The sequence below is a fragment of the Gymnodraco acuticeps genome, unplaced genomic scaffold (genome assembly GCF_902827175.1).
Source record: "Gymnodraco acuticeps unplaced genomic scaffold, fGymAcu1.1, whole genome shotgun sequence".
NCBI classification, from domain to species: Eukaryota; Metazoa; Chordata; class Actinopteri; order Perciformes; family Bathydraconidae; genus Gymnodraco; species Gymnodraco acuticeps.
Window position 1 is genome coordinate 41,824 of NW_022990633.1, and position 18,582 is coordinate 60,405.

Sequence of the window (18,582 nt, forward strand, 5' to 3'; positions counted from 1 at the left end):
TTTTTGTTGTTGTTCTTCTTGTGTGTCAGTCATCCACACCGATCAGAAGTGCTGTGCTCCACATGTACCAGCCATTGTTAACCAATCAGAAGTGGCCCATGATAGAAGGTGATAGACAGATTGATCCAATCACCTGCCAAGTGCTTTTGAAAGTGCCTGCCCTTTCCAAATGGCTTCCAATGGAGCTTTAGATGGTTTGGTGAAAGCATCTGAGTCAGGTTAGTAATGCTCCATCACATGTTTCTATTACAGGGAGAATCTTTAACTGAAGCTTGACTTTAAAGCAACCCAACGGAAGTTTCATGTAAGTTTAGTTCTTTCACTCGTAGCTCGGGCTGCGGGGGCGCTAGAGACGGGAGCACGTTGATACGACCTTCCTAGCCGGAGTTATGGCCGCATTTTACAATAAACTTCCGTTGGGTCGCTTAAAAACAAAAATCGCAATTCGAATCGCAATATTTGTCAGAAAAATCGCAATTAGATTTTTTCCCCAAAATCGTGCAGCTCTAGATTGCACCATCTGGACTTATAGTGCATTTAGCCATACTTTGCATTAAAGTATGCATATGGAGACAGAGCATGGGTCTTATGCTGCTGCAACGCCAACATTTCCCAAATTGGGATCGATAACGTACTTCTCTTATCTTATTTACATGATGTAACAATTGTTGTTGTGTAGTTGTGTGTAAACCAATGGCAGGTTTGAGTTCCCAGCCTTGTGGATGATCGTGGCCAAGATGGCGGTCGTTGGGTTCAAAAGTGTCCACCGTTTCAACTTTTTGAATTGTGGATGCTTACGTAGCCAAGATGTCGGTCAATGGTTCCAGCGTTCCATCTTTTTGAACGTTGTGATTGCACCATCTGGACTTATAGTGCATTTAGCCATACTTTGCATTAAAGTCAAGAAGTATGCATATTGAGACAGAACATGGGATGCTGTATTTGTGTGTGTTTGTAGTTGTGTGTAAACCAATGACAGGTTCGCAGCCTCACCTGTCTGCGGCTCCACAGAGAAGTACGGCTGTCCTTGCAGAATGCTGTAAACCAGCCTGGCACTGTTCCCGTAGGTGGGGTCGTCTGCATCTGTAGCCGTCACCTGCATCACGGACGTACCTGCACACACACACACACACACGGAAAAGAGAGATGAGTCAGAGGATGTGACTCGGTTCAAGAATGGTTTGACAAAGCGTCTTGTCTCAAAGTGTCAATTCACCGCGGCATGAGGAGAGGAAATGAAATAAACATTTTCCCTCTGCTTGACACTTCAGCTGAACTGCTCCGGTGAGGCTGGTCTAAACTCCTTATTTCTCTACGTTTCATCATGCCAGTTCAGACCAATTTCAACTTTTAAATAAAACGTTATATTTTCAGCATGTGGTGACAGAGTTCTACAACCCCCACCTTGATTTATAAAAACCCATTAAGCTGAGGCGATAAGCCAAATAAATCAGATGTGCACAGGTTTGAAAAATGTTGCGTTATTGTTGCAATTCCCTTAAGCAGATGTGACACGACTCATAAACATACTCGCAATAAAAGTAATACCAACTGCACTTTATACCTTGAGATGTATGACTCCTGTAGTTTTATTATGGGGTTACATTTTATTCTAAATAAAAACAATCATACAATGACAACATTGTTGCAGTATAACAATCAAAAGCTAATCCTGACCATCACCATGTCAACCTTTGACGATTTCTTACATGTATTCATGCTTCAATATCTTTCTAATCATATATAACTTTGAGGCACACAACCATGAGACTTATAAAGACAGAACTTGGTCAGACTTTAAGTTGTTTTGCCTTTCTCGTACAAGCTTTGGTTAGAAATGAGCTCAAATGTTAAGGACATCAGCCAAAGTCATTGCAATGAGCTCATTGAGTAGTTTTTGCTTCACTGATTTGAGACACATCAACATGCCAACGGTTTTAAAAGCTGTTACATTGCTTGCCTTTAGGTGGTGTTAGAAATTAAAATCAATGTTGATATGGCGTAAATCAGTTTTATTCTGAAAAACCGGAAGTTCTCTAACTTAATACTTTTATTCTGAAAATTCTTCACTTCCGGTTAGAATTAGCATGTGGCAAAATGCGTCATTTTCAAACCGTGAATCAAAGGTGAAATGACATGTGATGTTGTACACTGAGCACACTAGGATTAGCACTCATTTATTGCCGCTGAATAACGTTTATTAGGGAATGTTCAAATAACCACAGACACCAGAATGATATAATTTAACAACAGAAAAAGGCAGGAATTACATTGGACCCGCCCCCCGACGACGCCAGCCAATAGGAGAAGACCTCAGATGACAGCAGGAAGAGCAAGCCAAGAATTGACCTCTTCCACCTGCTGACCTGGACTGACCTGTCGGATGAGGAGAGCGCCTCCACTCGCACATTTCATTTTGTACACCACCGCATCTTTTGTGTAATTAAATGCTGTTAACTTTTATAATCTTCCCTTGACTCTTTTCAGTCTCTCCTGCCTTCAGGGTTCTAGAATACACTAACAGTGGCACACGTTGGACTAAACTGCTGACTCTTTGCAACGGGCTGATATTTGCAAAACTCCATTGGGTATAAAACTGTAACCAAGTTTTCTTCAATGTGGCAGCGACCTAAAGTGTACCGGGTAAATTACCAACAATTTGAAAGAGACTGCCTTCTGTATTTGCTCTACTTCTGACATCCATGAGGGAACGTGGATCTAGTTAGTCAAATTACAGCTTTTCTGTTCCACTTCTGTGGTTGTGGAGGATGGAAACCAGACGTTCTGCATTCAGGATTCAACTCGGGAAGCAGATGATTGGAAAAAACCAGCCTGAACAGAACTTATTCACAAGTCCTTTCAGTCCGGCCCATTCAATGAAGATGGGATTTATCTGGCTCTCAGAGTTTCTGCCAGTGTGGTTCATTCCAGGTCAGCCCAGAGGGGTTGAGACTCTCCCTGACCACATCACATTTTGAAAGAAAATCTATAAAGATCAGAAGCTGTAAGTAAGGAGAGACTGAGGAAATGGCAGGAGGTCTCATCCATGCCGATCTAAAGCTAAATATGTTTCTCTGCTACTACTTTTTGTGCATAAGAAAGGAAAAGGCTTTTTAGAAGCTTGTTGTCAGCTCATGGTTCGGTCTGTTCTCCCCTCCGTCACGCTTCCTGTGGTCGGATTTCAGGGATAATTAATAATGTATGAAAAGAGCTGTTTAGCAGACAAACAACACTGACGATGCACTCCATCGGTGACTTCATTAGGAAACATCACTCAATGTTCAACGGATAGACTTTCTGTGCTATTGAGTATCTCTGCTGCTGTTTATGCTAATTATATTTCATATTTGGACAGCAAACAAGTTTGAGGCTCAGCTCTAAAGATAAGCTCTCACTCAAAACAGGGCTTAGTTACATCAAACTAAATGGAGCACTAATAATCATCCAGGACACAACTGTTAACAATATTTTTTTGAATGACTGAATTTCTCAAATTAAAGGTTGAAAATTAGCACTAAGATTAAAACCAAACTTATTTTGTATTGAACAAAAGTGTACAATGTACATTATTAGATTATAATTCAGTATGTTAAAATACTTTGTTGAGATGCATATAGACTCAGTTTTGGAATAAGTACTAATTTATTAGGTAAAAGTAGCCATACTAAAAATCGTAAAAATATTCTTTACAATTAAAAGTCCTGCATTCAAAAGTCTTACTTAAGTATAAGTACATTACATTACATTGCATTTAGCTGACGCTTTTATCCAAAGCGACTTACAATAAGTACATTCGACCAGGAAGACACAACCTTGAAGAAAACAGAATCATAAAGTACATCAGGTTTCATAGAGCCAAACATTTCAAGTGCTACTCAACTGGCTTTAGGTAAGCCAGTCCTTTATTAGTATAAAAGTGCTTCGTTAATAGTTCTATCGCTCGAAGTGGAGTCGAAAGAGATGAGTTTTCAGTTTGCGCCGGAGTACAAAAGTATTGGCAACAAATTATATTATTTGCAGAAAGCCAATGTATTTATTATTGCCTATTTTAACATTTTACCAAATTGCAATCTTTCCGTTGTCACATTTTAAATTCTTTAAATCGAAGCATTCCCCCACTCTCGTCCTGTCCCCTCACCCTTTATTTAATAATAATAATAATAATAAACGTTATTTGTATAGCACCTTTGCTATAAGTGCTTTAAAGAACAAGAAGAAAACATAACATCTAAATAAATACAGAACAAGATAAAAGTAAAACTGACAAGAAATTAAAATAAATCAATTTGAAAAATAAAATGTATATTTATACTACTCACCAACATTGGACATCTCAGGCACCCTGGCGTAGTACGGCCCGTGTAGAAACTCGGGAGGGTTATCGTTGATGTCCTGGACCTTCACGATGAACTCTGAGGGCGGCTCCAGAGGTTTGTTGGTGTCTCGGTTCACCGCCTGCGCTGTGAGCGTGTACTGAGCCTGCTCCTCGCGGTCCAACGTCTTCGTGGCGTGGATGTTTCCCGTCTTGTCGTCGATAACAAAGATCGTCCCCGCACCTTCGCCCGACAGGATGTACTTTATTCTGCCAACGCCGGAATCTACGTCTGAGTGGAGCTGCAGCAGGGGGGAGGAAGAGGGTGAGTGTTGGTAAAATACTGAGTGTCCTCTTCCAACATGAGAGTAACTTGATAACAAAGGTATCCCAACTGTAGCTGTGAACATGACAGGATGTGTGATTACCTAGAAGAGCATCAGGACTGTTTGAGGCATATGATAGCTATGTGATTAACATGATGATTCAGCCTCTATGGAGAGAGACATCAAGCATGCTCATTTCTGACGTGGAGCTAATCTGAAGTAAACATTGAATACTGCTTTCTATTCCTCCATCTTGTGACTGTGTAACTCCCTCTCTTGGATATCAGCATGTGAAGGACACTGTTCAGGAACTAGTTGATGCTCTGTATGTGATGACTCCTTTCATTCTGGAGAGGATCACAGATACATGGATCCTGAGATTGAAGCTCAAGCCGGGGACCAGAGATTATTAACATTTTAAAGTATTTAGAAAAAGTCAGAATATTGAGATTTTGAGAAAAAGTCATAATTTTGAGATTTTGAGAAAAAGTCATAATTTTGAGATTTTGAGAAAAAGTCATAATTTTTAGAAAAAGTCATAATTTTTAGAAAAAACTCAACATTTAGAGAAAAAACTCAACATTTAGAGAAAAAAACTCAATATTTTGTTCATGACAGGATGTATGAGTACCTAGAAGAACCGGCATTCCTCCATCTTGTGACTGTGTAACTCCTCTCTTGGATATCAGCATGTGAAGGACACTGTTCAGGAACTAGTTGATGCTCTGTATGTGATGACTACTTCCATTTTGGAGAGGATCACAGATACATGGATCCTGAGATTCAAGCTCAAGCCGGTGACGAGTGATTATTAACATTTTTGAGATTTTGAAAAAAATCATAATTTTTGAGAAAAGGTCAGACATTTTGGATTTTGAGAAAAAAGAGTCAGGATTTTGAGTTAATCCTTAGTTGTTGTCTAAGTTTTTTAGTATATAGTAAAGACATGTTTTGGTTACAGGTAGATATATTAATGGCCAGCCTAAGAGTCAGTTAAATAAGCAGACAAGAATACACCAGTAAACATGTTTCCTTGATCTTATTGTAAGGCAGTTCCAGCTTCCAAAGTTTTCCAGTACTATTGCTCTAAATGAATTTCCATCACAGATGTGACACGAGACGTCTATTCCTCCAGTCTGTCGTGGAAAGGCTGAGACGGACAGCAAACACTAATAGCTTGGAGATTTAAAACGTTGTCATCCGAAAAAAGAAATTGAATAATGTTCAACTTTCAATTAAAGTCTCGTTCTTCTTGTACAACCCCTACAGGATGAAATATGATGCATTGTAAACATCATTTGTGGGTTGTTGTTGTTATGAAAGCCGATGCTCTCCTTGAGTGATGTGGTGTTTCTGGAGGAGAACTACACATCATTTTCACCTTGAAAGTGAACGTGAATTTGTTTTTACTCGGGACAACATTGGAGAAGCACTTTGAAATCCTGCTGGAGTTGGCTGCCTGCCTGTCACCCTGAAAACTATGACTTTAAACGCAGGGCAATTTGGCTATTAGACCAATTTGTTATTCATGCATGTATTCGGTTTGACTCCAGAGAAGGCAAGGAGAATTTATTTATAAAGCACTTTTCAACACAAGGCAATTGAAAGTGCTTTACAGAAATGAAAGACATTAAGAGCATAACACACATTAGCAATATTAAAAAGCAAAGATAATAAAACATGAAAGTTACAGTGCAGTTTAAGATGTGAATAGTTTAATTAAAAGCAGCAGCAAAAAGAAAAGTCTTCAGCCTGGATTTAAAAGTAGTCAGAGTTGCAGCGGACCTGCAGGTTTCTGGGAGTTTGTTCCAGATATTTCACAAGACCCCTAACCAAATTCTCACATTCCTCAACCCCTAGTCTTCCAGTGAAGTTATGGTTCTTTGGACAGTTTTCTAACCTGTTTATATTCCTTTCATCCTTCTCTTTCAATCATCTTGCTTCCCCAGACAACACATGTTCCTGTTTTACTGTTATCATACACCCATGTTTGAAAGACCACTTCATTAGATCGCTTTATGGTACTCACCCTGCCCACCAGCACCGGGTCAGGCCCAGTGTATTCCTCAATGACGAAGAACTGGTTCCAGACCCATCCTCGTTTGGACCGGTGCAGAACCTGCCCCTCCTTCCCTGTCCTCTGTCTGTGTGTGTGCAGTGACGAGTGACCTAGAAGCACAACGACATGCATCAATACATCTGTTGTCAAAAAAATGTAAGGTCACCTATTATGCAAAACCCTCTTCTTCATGTCTCTTCTACATCAACATGTGTCCCCTCTTCTTCATGTCTCTTCCACATTAACATGTGTCCCCTCTTCTTCATGTCTCTTCTACATTAACATGTGTCCCCTCTTCTTCGTGTCTCTTCTACATCAACATGTGTCCCCTCTTCTTCATGTCTCTTCTACATCAACATGTGTCCCCTCTTCTTCATGTCTCTTCTACATTAACATGTGTCCCCTCTTCTTCATGTCTCTTCTACATCAACATGTGTCCCCTCTTCTTCATGTCTCTTCTACATCAACATGTGTCCCCTCTTCTTCATGTCTCTTCTACATCAACATGTGTCCCCTCTTCTCCATGTCTCTTCTACATCAACATGTGACCCCTCTTCTTCATGTCTCTTCTACATCAACACGTGTCCCCTCTTCTTCATGTCTCTTCTACATCAACATGTGTCCCCTCTTCTTCATGTCTCTTCTACATCAACATGTGTCCCCTCTTATTCATGTCTCCTCTACATCAACATGTGTCCCCTCTTCTTCATGTCTCTTCTACATCAACATGTGTCCCCTCTTCTTCATGTCTCTTCTACATCAACATGTGTCCCCTCTTCTTCATGTCTCTTCTACATCAACATGTGTCCCCTCTTCTTCATGTCTCTTCTACATCAACATGTGTCCCCTCTTCTTCATGTCTCTTCTACATCAACATGTGTCCCCTCTTCTTCATGTCTCTTCTACATCAACATGTGTCCCCTCTTCTTCATGTCTCTCCTACATCAACATGTGTCCCCTCTTCTTCCTGTCTCTTCTACATCAAACATGTGTTTTCCCTAACATGTGTCCCCTCTTCTTCCTGTCTCTTCTACATCAACATGTGTCCCCTCTTCTTCCTGTCTCTTCTACATCAACATGTGTCCCCTCTTCTTCATGTCTCTTCTATATCAACATGTGTCCCCTCTGTGGAAAGAGACTCTGAAAGTTTCAGGAACAAAGATTCTCTCTCTTTTTGATCCATTTCTATAAAAACCTGTCTGAAAATGAGCTGATCAGATTTTGCCCACTTTATGATGTCATAACGATGTTTTGTCTTGTGTAAGCATTAGCCAATCAGCAACCAAGGTAACCCCCCCCCCCACCTTAACACCTGAATCTCCTCCTAGAGCACCATTGAGTTCTTTGTAACCAAATGTCTCTCAGAGGGGCGTGGGGAGGGGCTCCTTATTTTCATCTAAAGTAACAGACAGAATCAGCACTTTGGAAACAGGGCTGAAACAGAGGGGATTATGGGTAATGCTGCAATGATCTGTTTGGTGTTTCAGCCAATCAGAGACATGTTCTGTATATATCTGAGACCTGTGATATATTGATGAAAAACAGTATAATAGGGGACCTTTAAGCCAATGCTATTGTTTTATGTCAATACACGAAAGTCCACACCACATTCATTGGGTTTATGAATGGTTAAACACTAAAATGTTTGAACCAATCCATAAATGAATGATAACCCCAGCTGCCGTTTGTTTTCTGCGAATATTTCAAATTATGGGTCACAAGTTTAAATCCCATCGGAGACACTGTGGGTGGGTTCTGTGAAGAGCCCTCGCAGCAACAAGTGTTTTTTTTCAGGCACTTCAGTTTCAAGCTGTGTCGGCACAGAGCAGCTGCCGTGTGTCATAAAGCTGTGCTATATGAGGAAAGGTAACCGCATGCATACATTCTGAGTGTAAATACACTGAAGATGTGATAATGAAAACTGCTTTGGGGGATTTTAGAGTAAGCCATCACATTATTGACAATTGAATGTCAATGTAGTGCTTTCCCATTCTGCAAATGTAAAGGGTAATAAACATTTACATTACATAGAGTAAATATTTGCGTACATTCTTATGGATAATAACACAGCTGTATTGTAATTGTCAGATATGGATTGCTGGTGTTTTGAAGTATAAAGCGCCTCGTTGTCACAAGGGAGATCACTGTCACTTTGAAATGCATACAAAGGAAATAAGTGGCATGCGTGACCATCTGTGTTTTGTCAGATGAAAGATGTATCTCACAAAGCATCAGTTACAGTATGAAGCTGTGTGTTTCGATGCAGATGCAAAACAATCCCTAATCCGACACATAGAGTGAAGCAGGACTCAGTCACTGAAGCAAATTCCTCGCATGTGTAAACCTACTTCGTAATAACACATATTCTCATTCTGAAACACATTAGCATTTCACCACTTCCTGGTTCTTTGTCTCCAAGTCCATGGTTTTTTCTTTATGTTTTTGGTAAGATGCCTGAATACGGCATAAAATAGGTGAGTGAGTACCCAACTGTTGAATTTTAAAACAGCAGTTGCTAGCATTCGGTTAAATTAGACTACTACACGTCATCACACTGAATATTAGCTGCAGCCTTTAGCTAAGCGCTGCGGACAGGGAGTCATGTGACCATGCTGTAATTATGAAATAGCATTTAGTTAGCTTTGTAGGGTTAGTTTAGGGCGACTGTGGCTGAGAGGAAGCGTGGTCGTCTTTCAACCAGAAGGTTGTTGGTTCTATCCCAAACATGCGGTCAACATCGATGTATCCTTTGGCGCGATACTAAACCCGATGGCCAACTGTGTGTGTGTGTGTGTGTGTGCGCGTGTGTGTGTGTGAGAACGTTAGCTTCCTAGAGCAAGTGGCACTGCTCTGTATGAATGAGGTATGAAAGGCAGGGGCGGCGCCAGGGAGGAGCTAGGGGGTGCTGAAGCATGCCCCAGGATTGCCTAAGCACCCCCTAAGCACCCCCAAGAAATGTTTTTTTTCGAAAATTATTATTATTATTTTTATTAAATTAGAAAATGTATTGATTACATCAATGCAAATGTGAAACAAACACATTTTTGACCAAAAACATAAAGCCAACACAGGTGATATGATTAGGCCAATGGCCAGCACCCATTCGATTTTTGACCTACCCATAGGCTAAATTACTTTGTGACACTTGATTGACTTCCTGTTAGCTAGAGCGCCAAATTATTTGCTAACAGCAAAGTGAAAGATGGATCGTTTTTTAGTCCTTAAACGTCCACGTGTGGACACTCAATCAAAACCACCTGAAAGCGAGAGGGATTCTGGACATAATAGCCTAGCGTCGTGAGTACAAGTAGCTTCTCTGGTCTCTGTGTTTCATTCAAGCTCTGCTCTGTGTGTGTGGCACGAGCCATTTTGTATGCGTGCGCAAGCGAGCGAGAGAGAGAGCTCGCGCACCGGTGGGTATCTACTGGAGATCGTTGTGGTTAGCATCTGGTGCTAGCTAGCCAAGCTAACGGATATAAGGAGCTTTTTCAAGGTGGAGGGAGAACTCTCTCCTGTCAGACTGAGAGTCTCAGATAACCTCAGCTCAGGTGAAGTAAAGGACTCTCAGTGTTTAGATAGTTAACTTTAGTCTAGTTATCTCAGTGGGTCTCAAACGGTTTGTTTTAAAAGGGGAGTGTTTTGTAAAATATCTATAAAGAAATAGAAAATCTGTATACAGTTCTGTTTCATATGGGTGTTGTTGAGAGATGTATCCATAGATCTCTTAATGTTGCTCTCAAAGTGCACCAGATTGATGCTTTTAACTTCAATATTTAAAAAAAATCACCTTGGCTGCTGATTGGCTAATGGTTACACAAGCCAAAACATCGTTATGACATCATAAAGCGACAACAATCTGATCAGCTCATTTTCAGACAGGTTTCTATAGAAATGGATCAGGACAAAAAGAGAGAGAATCTTTGTTTTTTTGATTTTACATAATAGGTGACCTTTAAATTGCCCTGATTCCCGTTGACTCACCTGAATGTCTGTGTCTGTGGCCCCTGTGGTCCAGGGCAGTGTTTCCTCTCCTGGTTCCTAACGCCACGCTACACAGCGCTGAGATTCCCACCAACAGCAGGAAGACCCTCAGCGAGCCGAGGCCCGTCCGCTTCATCGCCAGCATCTCAACGTTCACTTCACTTCCTGCTTCCTCTCAGTGGAGCGCCGCTCCCACCGAGGTGATATCCTGTGTTTGCTGACAAAATGATGATCTTCCTAGTTCATTAGCTGAGAAGGAGCCTGTTGGTGAGGATAATCATCACCCGCTTCCACGATATGGACTTTATTTTCCTTGTTGTTGTTGTTCTTCGTACGATTGGTAATCTCCTTCTCTCTTCTGATCACAGAGCCTGAAAGAGATCAAAGTAGAACAACATTAAAACCAAATTACATTCAGTACAACTTCTACCGTGCGAAGACATTCATCTCTATAAAAGTGATGAATGTAGCTCTGACAGCAGAAACAACATCAAAAGTTCTGTGATCGTTCACTCCTGTCTGTTTCAGAGGGTAATGTTAATTGACTGCAGTTAAAGATCGGACTTCTTAAATGGTTGTTGTGTTGATTAGGACATCGCACTAATTACCCCGACAATGCTGTCAGTAAACTCATTAGCTTGAATTCAATTAGACCCAGACTGATTCAGTGTGGGACGCAGCACCAGGTCCCCGTATTACTCTATTTACAGCCGCTTCAAGTACCATCTAACTGATGTAGAGCAAATACACGATTCGTTTCAGTTTCATCTGTTGAACACAGACAAAGGATCCAAAACAAGAAAGAAACTGCTTGCTACTTCCAAGAAACTATATAAAATACCTTAAATGCAATTTAAATGAAAATCCTAGGCATATGACAAGAATAATTTGTAATGGTTGCAATAAAGGAAATCTAAGGATGCCAATGTAGGACAAACTATGACCGGCTCCCACCATCCATGCTGCATTTGTGGATTATGGATTTATTGTTTCTTCTCTGTTCCTTTTAAAGCCAGCCCATGTTTTAAGGATATACTACCTTCATGTATTTGGTTAAGTTAGGATGATTTGATGTCTCACGCTACCACATAACCACCTTCTTCCAGTGTTTCCGTTAGTGGGTATTTACCAGACTTTGACCGGAACAATCTGGCAAATGTAAATCAGTAATATCACTCGGTCTGCCTATTTCCATCTACGCAACATCAACCGCCTCCGCCCGTCCCTTAACCCTAAGACCACCGCCATTCTTGTTCACACCCTGGTCACTTCCCGCATCGACTACTGCAACTCCCTCTCAAATCCATCCACAGACTTCAACTGGTTCAGAACTCTGCCGCCCGCATCATCACCAGAAACCCCTCCATTAACCACATCACTCCTGTTCTTCAGCAGCTTCACTGGCTCCCCGTCAAATCCCGTATCGTTTTTAAGATTCTGCTCCTCGCCTTTAAGGCCATCCATAACCTCACTCCTCTGTACCTCTCCGACCTCCTGCACATCAACACACCCATCAGATCTTCTGCTTCCCTCAACCTCACTGCACCCCCCTTCCGTTTAACCACCATGGGGTCTAGCCTTCAGCCGCTCTGCACCCCGCCTCTGGAACTCCCTCCTGACATCCGCAACACTGACTCTCTCCCCATTTTCAAATCACGCCTCAAAACATATCTCTTCACACTCGCATATCCACCCTGATCATTATCCATCTCACATCCTCTGTTTTATTTATTTGATTTGTTATATACTGCATTGTCTTGTTTATGTCTCTTATGCTGGTGTTAGGTATTGTGTATCTTGTTTTGTATGTGTGTGTACGGCGACCTTGAGAGCCTTGAAAGGCGCCTATATAAAATAAATGAATTAATTATTATTATTATTATTAATAAAAAAATCTCTTTAAACTATTTAAAGTGTATTAAAAATAGGCTGAATAGACGAGTCGGCACCTGCCTCTCTCATCATACGAAAGACAAGAAACACAAAACTGATACACATTTAGAAACAGGTTTAACTAATTAAACGTCATTAAGGGAATACTGTCACTGCATTGACTCGCACCTATAAGTCAGACAACATCGTTTGTTATCCACTAAATGTAGGACCAAAGAAAAAAAAAATGGTTTAGCATCCATGCTGCATTTGTGGATTAGGCAAGGTTTTTTAGGCTACCTTCATGCATATATTTAAGTTTCAATACCTCAGGCTACCACAACCTTCTCCCAGTGTTTCTATTAGCTGGTATTTAACAGACTTTGCCTGGAAAAATCTATTCTTTCACACACAGTGACGTCACGAGCTACCCACAATGCAACGAGCGCCATATATATATATATATAAATACGCCATTTTCCTGGATGTGCAAATATCCTGGAGGTGCAAATATAAACAGCTAGCTAACGTAGCCAGGCAGAGCGCACTAGGTTTTTTTTCTGAATTAACGACCGAAGAAATCGCTGCATGTCTTCGGATTACATCTCTGGACTTGAGGGGTGTGCTCTAGGTCGTTACCAGCGTTAACTAGAGCTGTGTGAGTTGTCGGATTGCCCTTACAGACTGCCTGCAGATGTATGGAAAAACGACCCTTGAAAGTGGCCTTCGGTCGATTTTGGCAGCATCTACGTCTATCTTCTGCAAACACCAGGTGAATACCCCACTTGTCACAATAATATTATCATGCCAATGCATATATGTGGTATTTTAGAGTTGACTATATTGATTAAGGCAATAGACTATGATATTCTGCTTGCACCTCGTGTGAAATGGCGGATACCAGAAGTACGGTGTCGCCCTCGGCCCAAAACCCGTATGTGTGTGTGAAAGAATGCTGGGAGTGACACGCAGTTCATTTCTATATTCTAACAAAATGGAAGATAAATTAGTTATTGCGGTAGCAAATCACCCGGTTCTTTATGACCGGTCCCTATTTACTTACCGGGATACAAACCGGAGGAACCAGGTATGGAGGGAGGTGGCAGAGACAGTGGGTGAAACTGGTAGGTTTTCGCCTGTTTGGGGATTTTATATCCAGTTTACTTCGTTTTAACATTGCTAGCAAGCATAGACAGTATATTTAGCCAGCATGGAATGTAGCATAAAATAGCACAGTAGTAGTTATTTGCTTTGTTTGTCGGGGGCGGGAGATTCATGTGATTGGTTGTTGGTCACGTTGCTCGCAAAAAATCCTCAAGCTTCAGATACACCCACCTCCAAGATGTTTTTAACGCTGCTGTGTGGACGTACCGTTAGCCTTATTTATACAAGAAACAAAACAACTGACACACATTTAGAAACAGGTTTAACTAATTCCACTTCATTAAGGGAATAATGTCACTTCATTGACTCGCACCTATATGTCAGATAACTCATTTCCCAGCCTATTGGTTTACTAGTGTATCGATGGTTCATTTGCACACAGCTGCTTCACCAATGAACCTCCATTACGGCCCTGACATGGCTGACAGGAGATTTGGGACACAGCTGCACATCCTCCATGTTATTTTCCACATTAACCTGGAGTGTCTCTCAGCCGTCCGATCAATGCCAATCCAGCTCCTGCTGAACTCAGAATAATTGCACAAAAGCTGTCAGTGTTTTTAAATCATTCAACACATGCGCGAAGCTGTCAGTAAGTGATTGTTTGCACACATCCCTTTTACAACAGATACAAATGAGTTTTTCAAGCTGTCAGTGTTTGATTCTTCAGGGCCTATATTCTTCAGATGTTCTTTTGTTATAAATGCTAATTGCTGATCTTTCTTTGCCTTATCAAAGAAAGTTAGAGCTTACAAAATGTGTGTGTGTTTAATATTCAATAGATCAGTAGATGAGAAAATCCCCTCAGGACTCATTTGCTCCTGTTGACCACATGAGCGCCCAAAAGGAAAGTGTGGACAGTTAATCCCTCACCGGCTCATCATCTGGCTAATTATCCTTGAGTCTTATTGTGTGTGTGTGTGTGTGTGTGTGTGTGTGTGTGTGTGTGTGTGTGTGTGTGTGTGTGTGTGTGTGGTGTGTGTGTGTGTGTGTGTGTGTGTGTGTGTGTGTGTGTGTGTGTGTGTGTGTGTGTGTGTGTGTGTGTGTGTGTGTGTGTGTTCAATGCTTGTCTATCATTTGTCTGTATAAGCCTTAAAGATGTTTCGTCTTTGCAACTACAAGGAGGCAACATATGTGGGACTAAACTGAAATTACCTCAAAGGATTGAAGTGAAATCAAACACAAAGACGAGAAGATGTAATTACGTGAGGATGATATTGTTTAAATGCTTCATATTACAAAGTCATTTAGGCTTTAAAGTAACTTGAAACCAACATAGAAACGCTTTTAATGAGGGCTATTTTCTTCGAAATAGAGTTGGCCAACACTTTTTATTAAGAAAAGAAAAGCAACACCTCAAGGAAATCTATTCTTAGAAGTTGTCACTTGCAGGTAAAGTAATTTGTGAATTCCTTTGAAACTTAAAACAAGTCCAAACAGCGGTAACACCAAAACAGTTATGCACGCTTGTGGGAGCTGACAGCTGTTATGCAGAATCTATTCACACGCTCTCAAACTGTCACTAACACGTCAAATTACTCTAAGAGCCGGCTTTATTTAACAAGCGAAAGCACAACAAGTCCAAAATAAATTGCTTTCACCAATATCCTGAAACCCTGTCGCCGGTCATCTGTTAATTGCCTCAAAAACTGTCAAGTCAAACACATACAAAAACAACAATAATCAAGCAGATTGGTAGCAACGCGACAGCTCGGTATTTCTCGATGTGACTGTGAATATTAAAGGTCACCTATCGTGCTATTTTTAGGCAATAGCATAGGTCTCAGATATATACATATATACTGTATAAAAACATGTCTATGAAGTGTTTTGCTCAAAATACCAAACAGATCACCCATTCTAGCCATGCCTCATATCTCTCTATTTCACTTCCTGTTTCTAAAGTGCTGATTTGGGGTATAAAATATACAAAATAAAAGGAGGGGTCTGAGCTCATGCGGGACCCGGCAGCTACTGTCTAAACTAAATGCTGCCGTGATGAAACGCCATATCATGGATTATCAAGGATTCTCTCTGAAACAGTTTGGAGCTCAAAGGCTTTCTCTCTTGCCGGTTATACCACAAGGTGAGTTCCTTTTTACTTCCTGCTTCTTCACACACATGCTCTCCAGTACAGGTTAGCTCTGAGTGCTAGCGATGCTAATGTAAACACCGACCATATTACGTCCAAAACAGTCGGGCATTGTTTCTGATAGCAACGTTTCTGATTGGACCGCGGATCCACATTTCAGATATTACGTCATATCGGACGCAAATCTGGATCAGCTCCGTTGTTCCCCGTTTTTAGAGATTTGGGTACGGAGGAAAAGAGAGAGGGTTTTATTTTCTGACGCTGCGTGAGTTCCCTGACGCACCACGGACACATGTTGATGTATGAAAGACATCAAAAAGTACATTTTGCACAATAGGGAGGCGTGTGGTGCAGTGGGTTGTGAGTTGGTATTCGGATCAGGAGGTCACAGGTTCAAACCCCACTGCAGTCAGCATGTCGTTGTGTCCCTGAGACACTTCACCCCAAATTGCTCCTGTGGGTATTGCCCACAGTATTGAGTATGTAAGTCGCTTTGGATAAAAGCGTCTAACAAGTGACATGTAATGATAGGAGACCTTTAAAGGCTTGTTTAATTACAATGAAATGAACCTGATGTCAAAGAGAAATATTGCTAAGAAACGGTTTCCTCCCACCGAAGGAGTTACATGTATAACTCAGTTTCTTGAGGAATGAGAGGAGCTAGATGTTTGAAAGATTGCCAGCATTTATTCATGGGGAACGCTTGAAAATCCTGCTTCACTCTCATTCCAATGTTCTCTTTTGTTTGCTCTACATTTCTAAGTTTATGGCTGAGAGAGAGAGAGAGAGAGAGAGAGAGAGAGAGAGAGAGAGAGAGAGAGAGAGAGACTCCCCAGGGCGAGCTAGCCTTTTGGCCAGACCTCCTCCTCTGTCTGAATACATGACTCAAGAGTCACATTAGAATAGTGAACAGTGTGTGTGCATCATTCCCTTGGGCTCGTAGCAATGCTGTGAATACATGAGTCAAGTGTTGGCCTAGACTACGGTAATTCATTGGCTAACATTAGAGTGTGTGTGTGTGTGTCACAAAGGTCAGTTGGGTAAAAAAAGAAGGGGAATTCAGCGCGACATGCCCCGCCGGCTGACATATTCTCACTAACTGACCAATCACACTAAACTATGTGAATAAGTGGATGAATCACCATCATTGTCCTTTTCATTTCTCCCAATTGTGTGTGTGGGTCTCTCTGGTATGTCGTGTGTGTACTCTAACACACACACATATATGTTCATTGCATTTGGACCCTTTTATCCAAATCACTTTAAGTAGGACTCAGATGAGGGTGTTGTTCCTTGTACATGTGATGTTTTGTTTTGTTTCTATCCGTTAACTGTCAAGTGGGAACTAAGTATTTAAGTGTTTCTCTTTCTCCTACGATACTGTTATGATTGGCTGTGAATAAGAAAATATGAAGGACAGACCATCTATTTATTTTGAGATAGGGACAGGTCATATAATATTATGTTCTTCTCCCTGCTCCTTTTCGGGCATGGTGTGTTTATAGAGACATGTTTTGTAAGTAATTGTTATACATTAAGTTGTGTATACCATGAATGGAACAAATAAATAAAATACTGTAGACCTGCCTACCGGACCAATTGGGGTTAGTTATCTTGCTCAAGGATACTTTAGAACATGTTGAAAGCATCACTGTCTTCCTGGTCGAATGTACTTATTGTAAGTCACTTTGGATAAAAGCGTCAGCTAAATGCAATGTAATGTAATGTAATGTAATGTAATGTAATGTAATCACATCTCTGACCTCAGACAAACACATGAACTCCGACGGCCAAAGCAAACTTTCATATCGACCAAGTTCTTGTAAAAATATTCTGACATCGACTGATAAGAATTTGAATCAGTCCTGTTTCCTTCTTTCATTCCTTTACTTTGCACCAAACCGCATTAAGACCACCAGGGTTATCAGACAGGTTGTTATTGTGTTCAGACTGTGAAGGTAAATGCTTTTCTTTTTTTGTCGTGTTTATTCTGGCTCCCTCTCACACCTCAACACAACCTCTTCAGTCTGAGGAGTTGTGATGGCGGACCAGCTGCAATCACAATGATTATCTCCAGAAACAAAGCACGCACTATGTAGAATTCCTCTGACTCTGGATGAATGGCTTCTGGAGTTTTCTTTCATGCTGCATTTGGTCTTTTTTTGAGATTACACAGGACTGCACTTATGGTTTCATTTGCAGAATTAAGAAGTGTTTGATCATAGCTGCAGTTAGACCTGAAACGTTGGACTTTTATGCTTTGATGATTGGCTTTACTTTCACTTTCAACCAGTACAACTGTGGCCATGCAACCCAATACATATGTATCAATGGTGTTACGTTAGGTCATTTGTGTGTACATTTTTCCCTCCTCCTGTGTGTGTGTGTGTGTGTGTGTGTGTGTGTGTGTGTGTGTGTGTGTGTGTGTGTGTGTGTGTGTGTGTGTGTGTGTGTGTGTGTGTGTGTGTGTGTGTGCGCAAGCAAGCAAGCAAGCAAGCAGGTGGTGCCCGTTAGCTGATTAGCTACCTTCTGCATGCTGATTGGTCCACCTGAGGAGACGGGAGCATATTAAGCTACAGCCGTGCAGTTCCTCGGCCGCTCTCTCTGACTCAACTTCTCCTACTCCCAACGCGGCGCTTGTTTAGATATTTTGTCCTGTGGTGCTGTGTTCAGACTTTGATATCATGTTGTCCTTCTCCGCTGGCTGTGAGCTACTTTCACATTACCTGTCTTTGTAAGACGGATTTATGTTCTCAGGAGTGCAAACTCAGGCAAA

General features: G+C 41.2%; 1 protein-coding gene across 2 annotated transcripts in view; it reads right to left on the minus strand.

The window, feature by feature from the left end:
* Window positions 1-18,582, minus strand: part of cdh11 (cadherin 11, type 2, OB-cadherin (osteoblast)) — a 100,870-nt gene that overhangs the window by 30,974 nt on the left and 51,314 nt on the right. For both annotated transcript variants that reach the window (XM_034229203.1, XM_034229202.1), the window contains exons 3-6: window positions 10,679-11,049; window positions 6,668-6,807; window positions 4,320-4,614; window positions 994-1,113 (exon numbers count right to left, since the gene is read on the minus strand). In XM_034229203.1, the coding sequence (XP_034085094.1) occupies window positions 994-1,113; window positions 4,320-4,614; window positions 6,668-6,807; window positions 10,679-10,823 (700 nt within the window). In that variant the 5' untranslated portion in view covers window positions 10,824-11,049. The remainder of the gene's footprint in view (window positions 1-993; window positions 1,114-4,319; window positions 4,615-6,667; window positions 6,808-10,678; window positions 11,050-18,582) is intronic.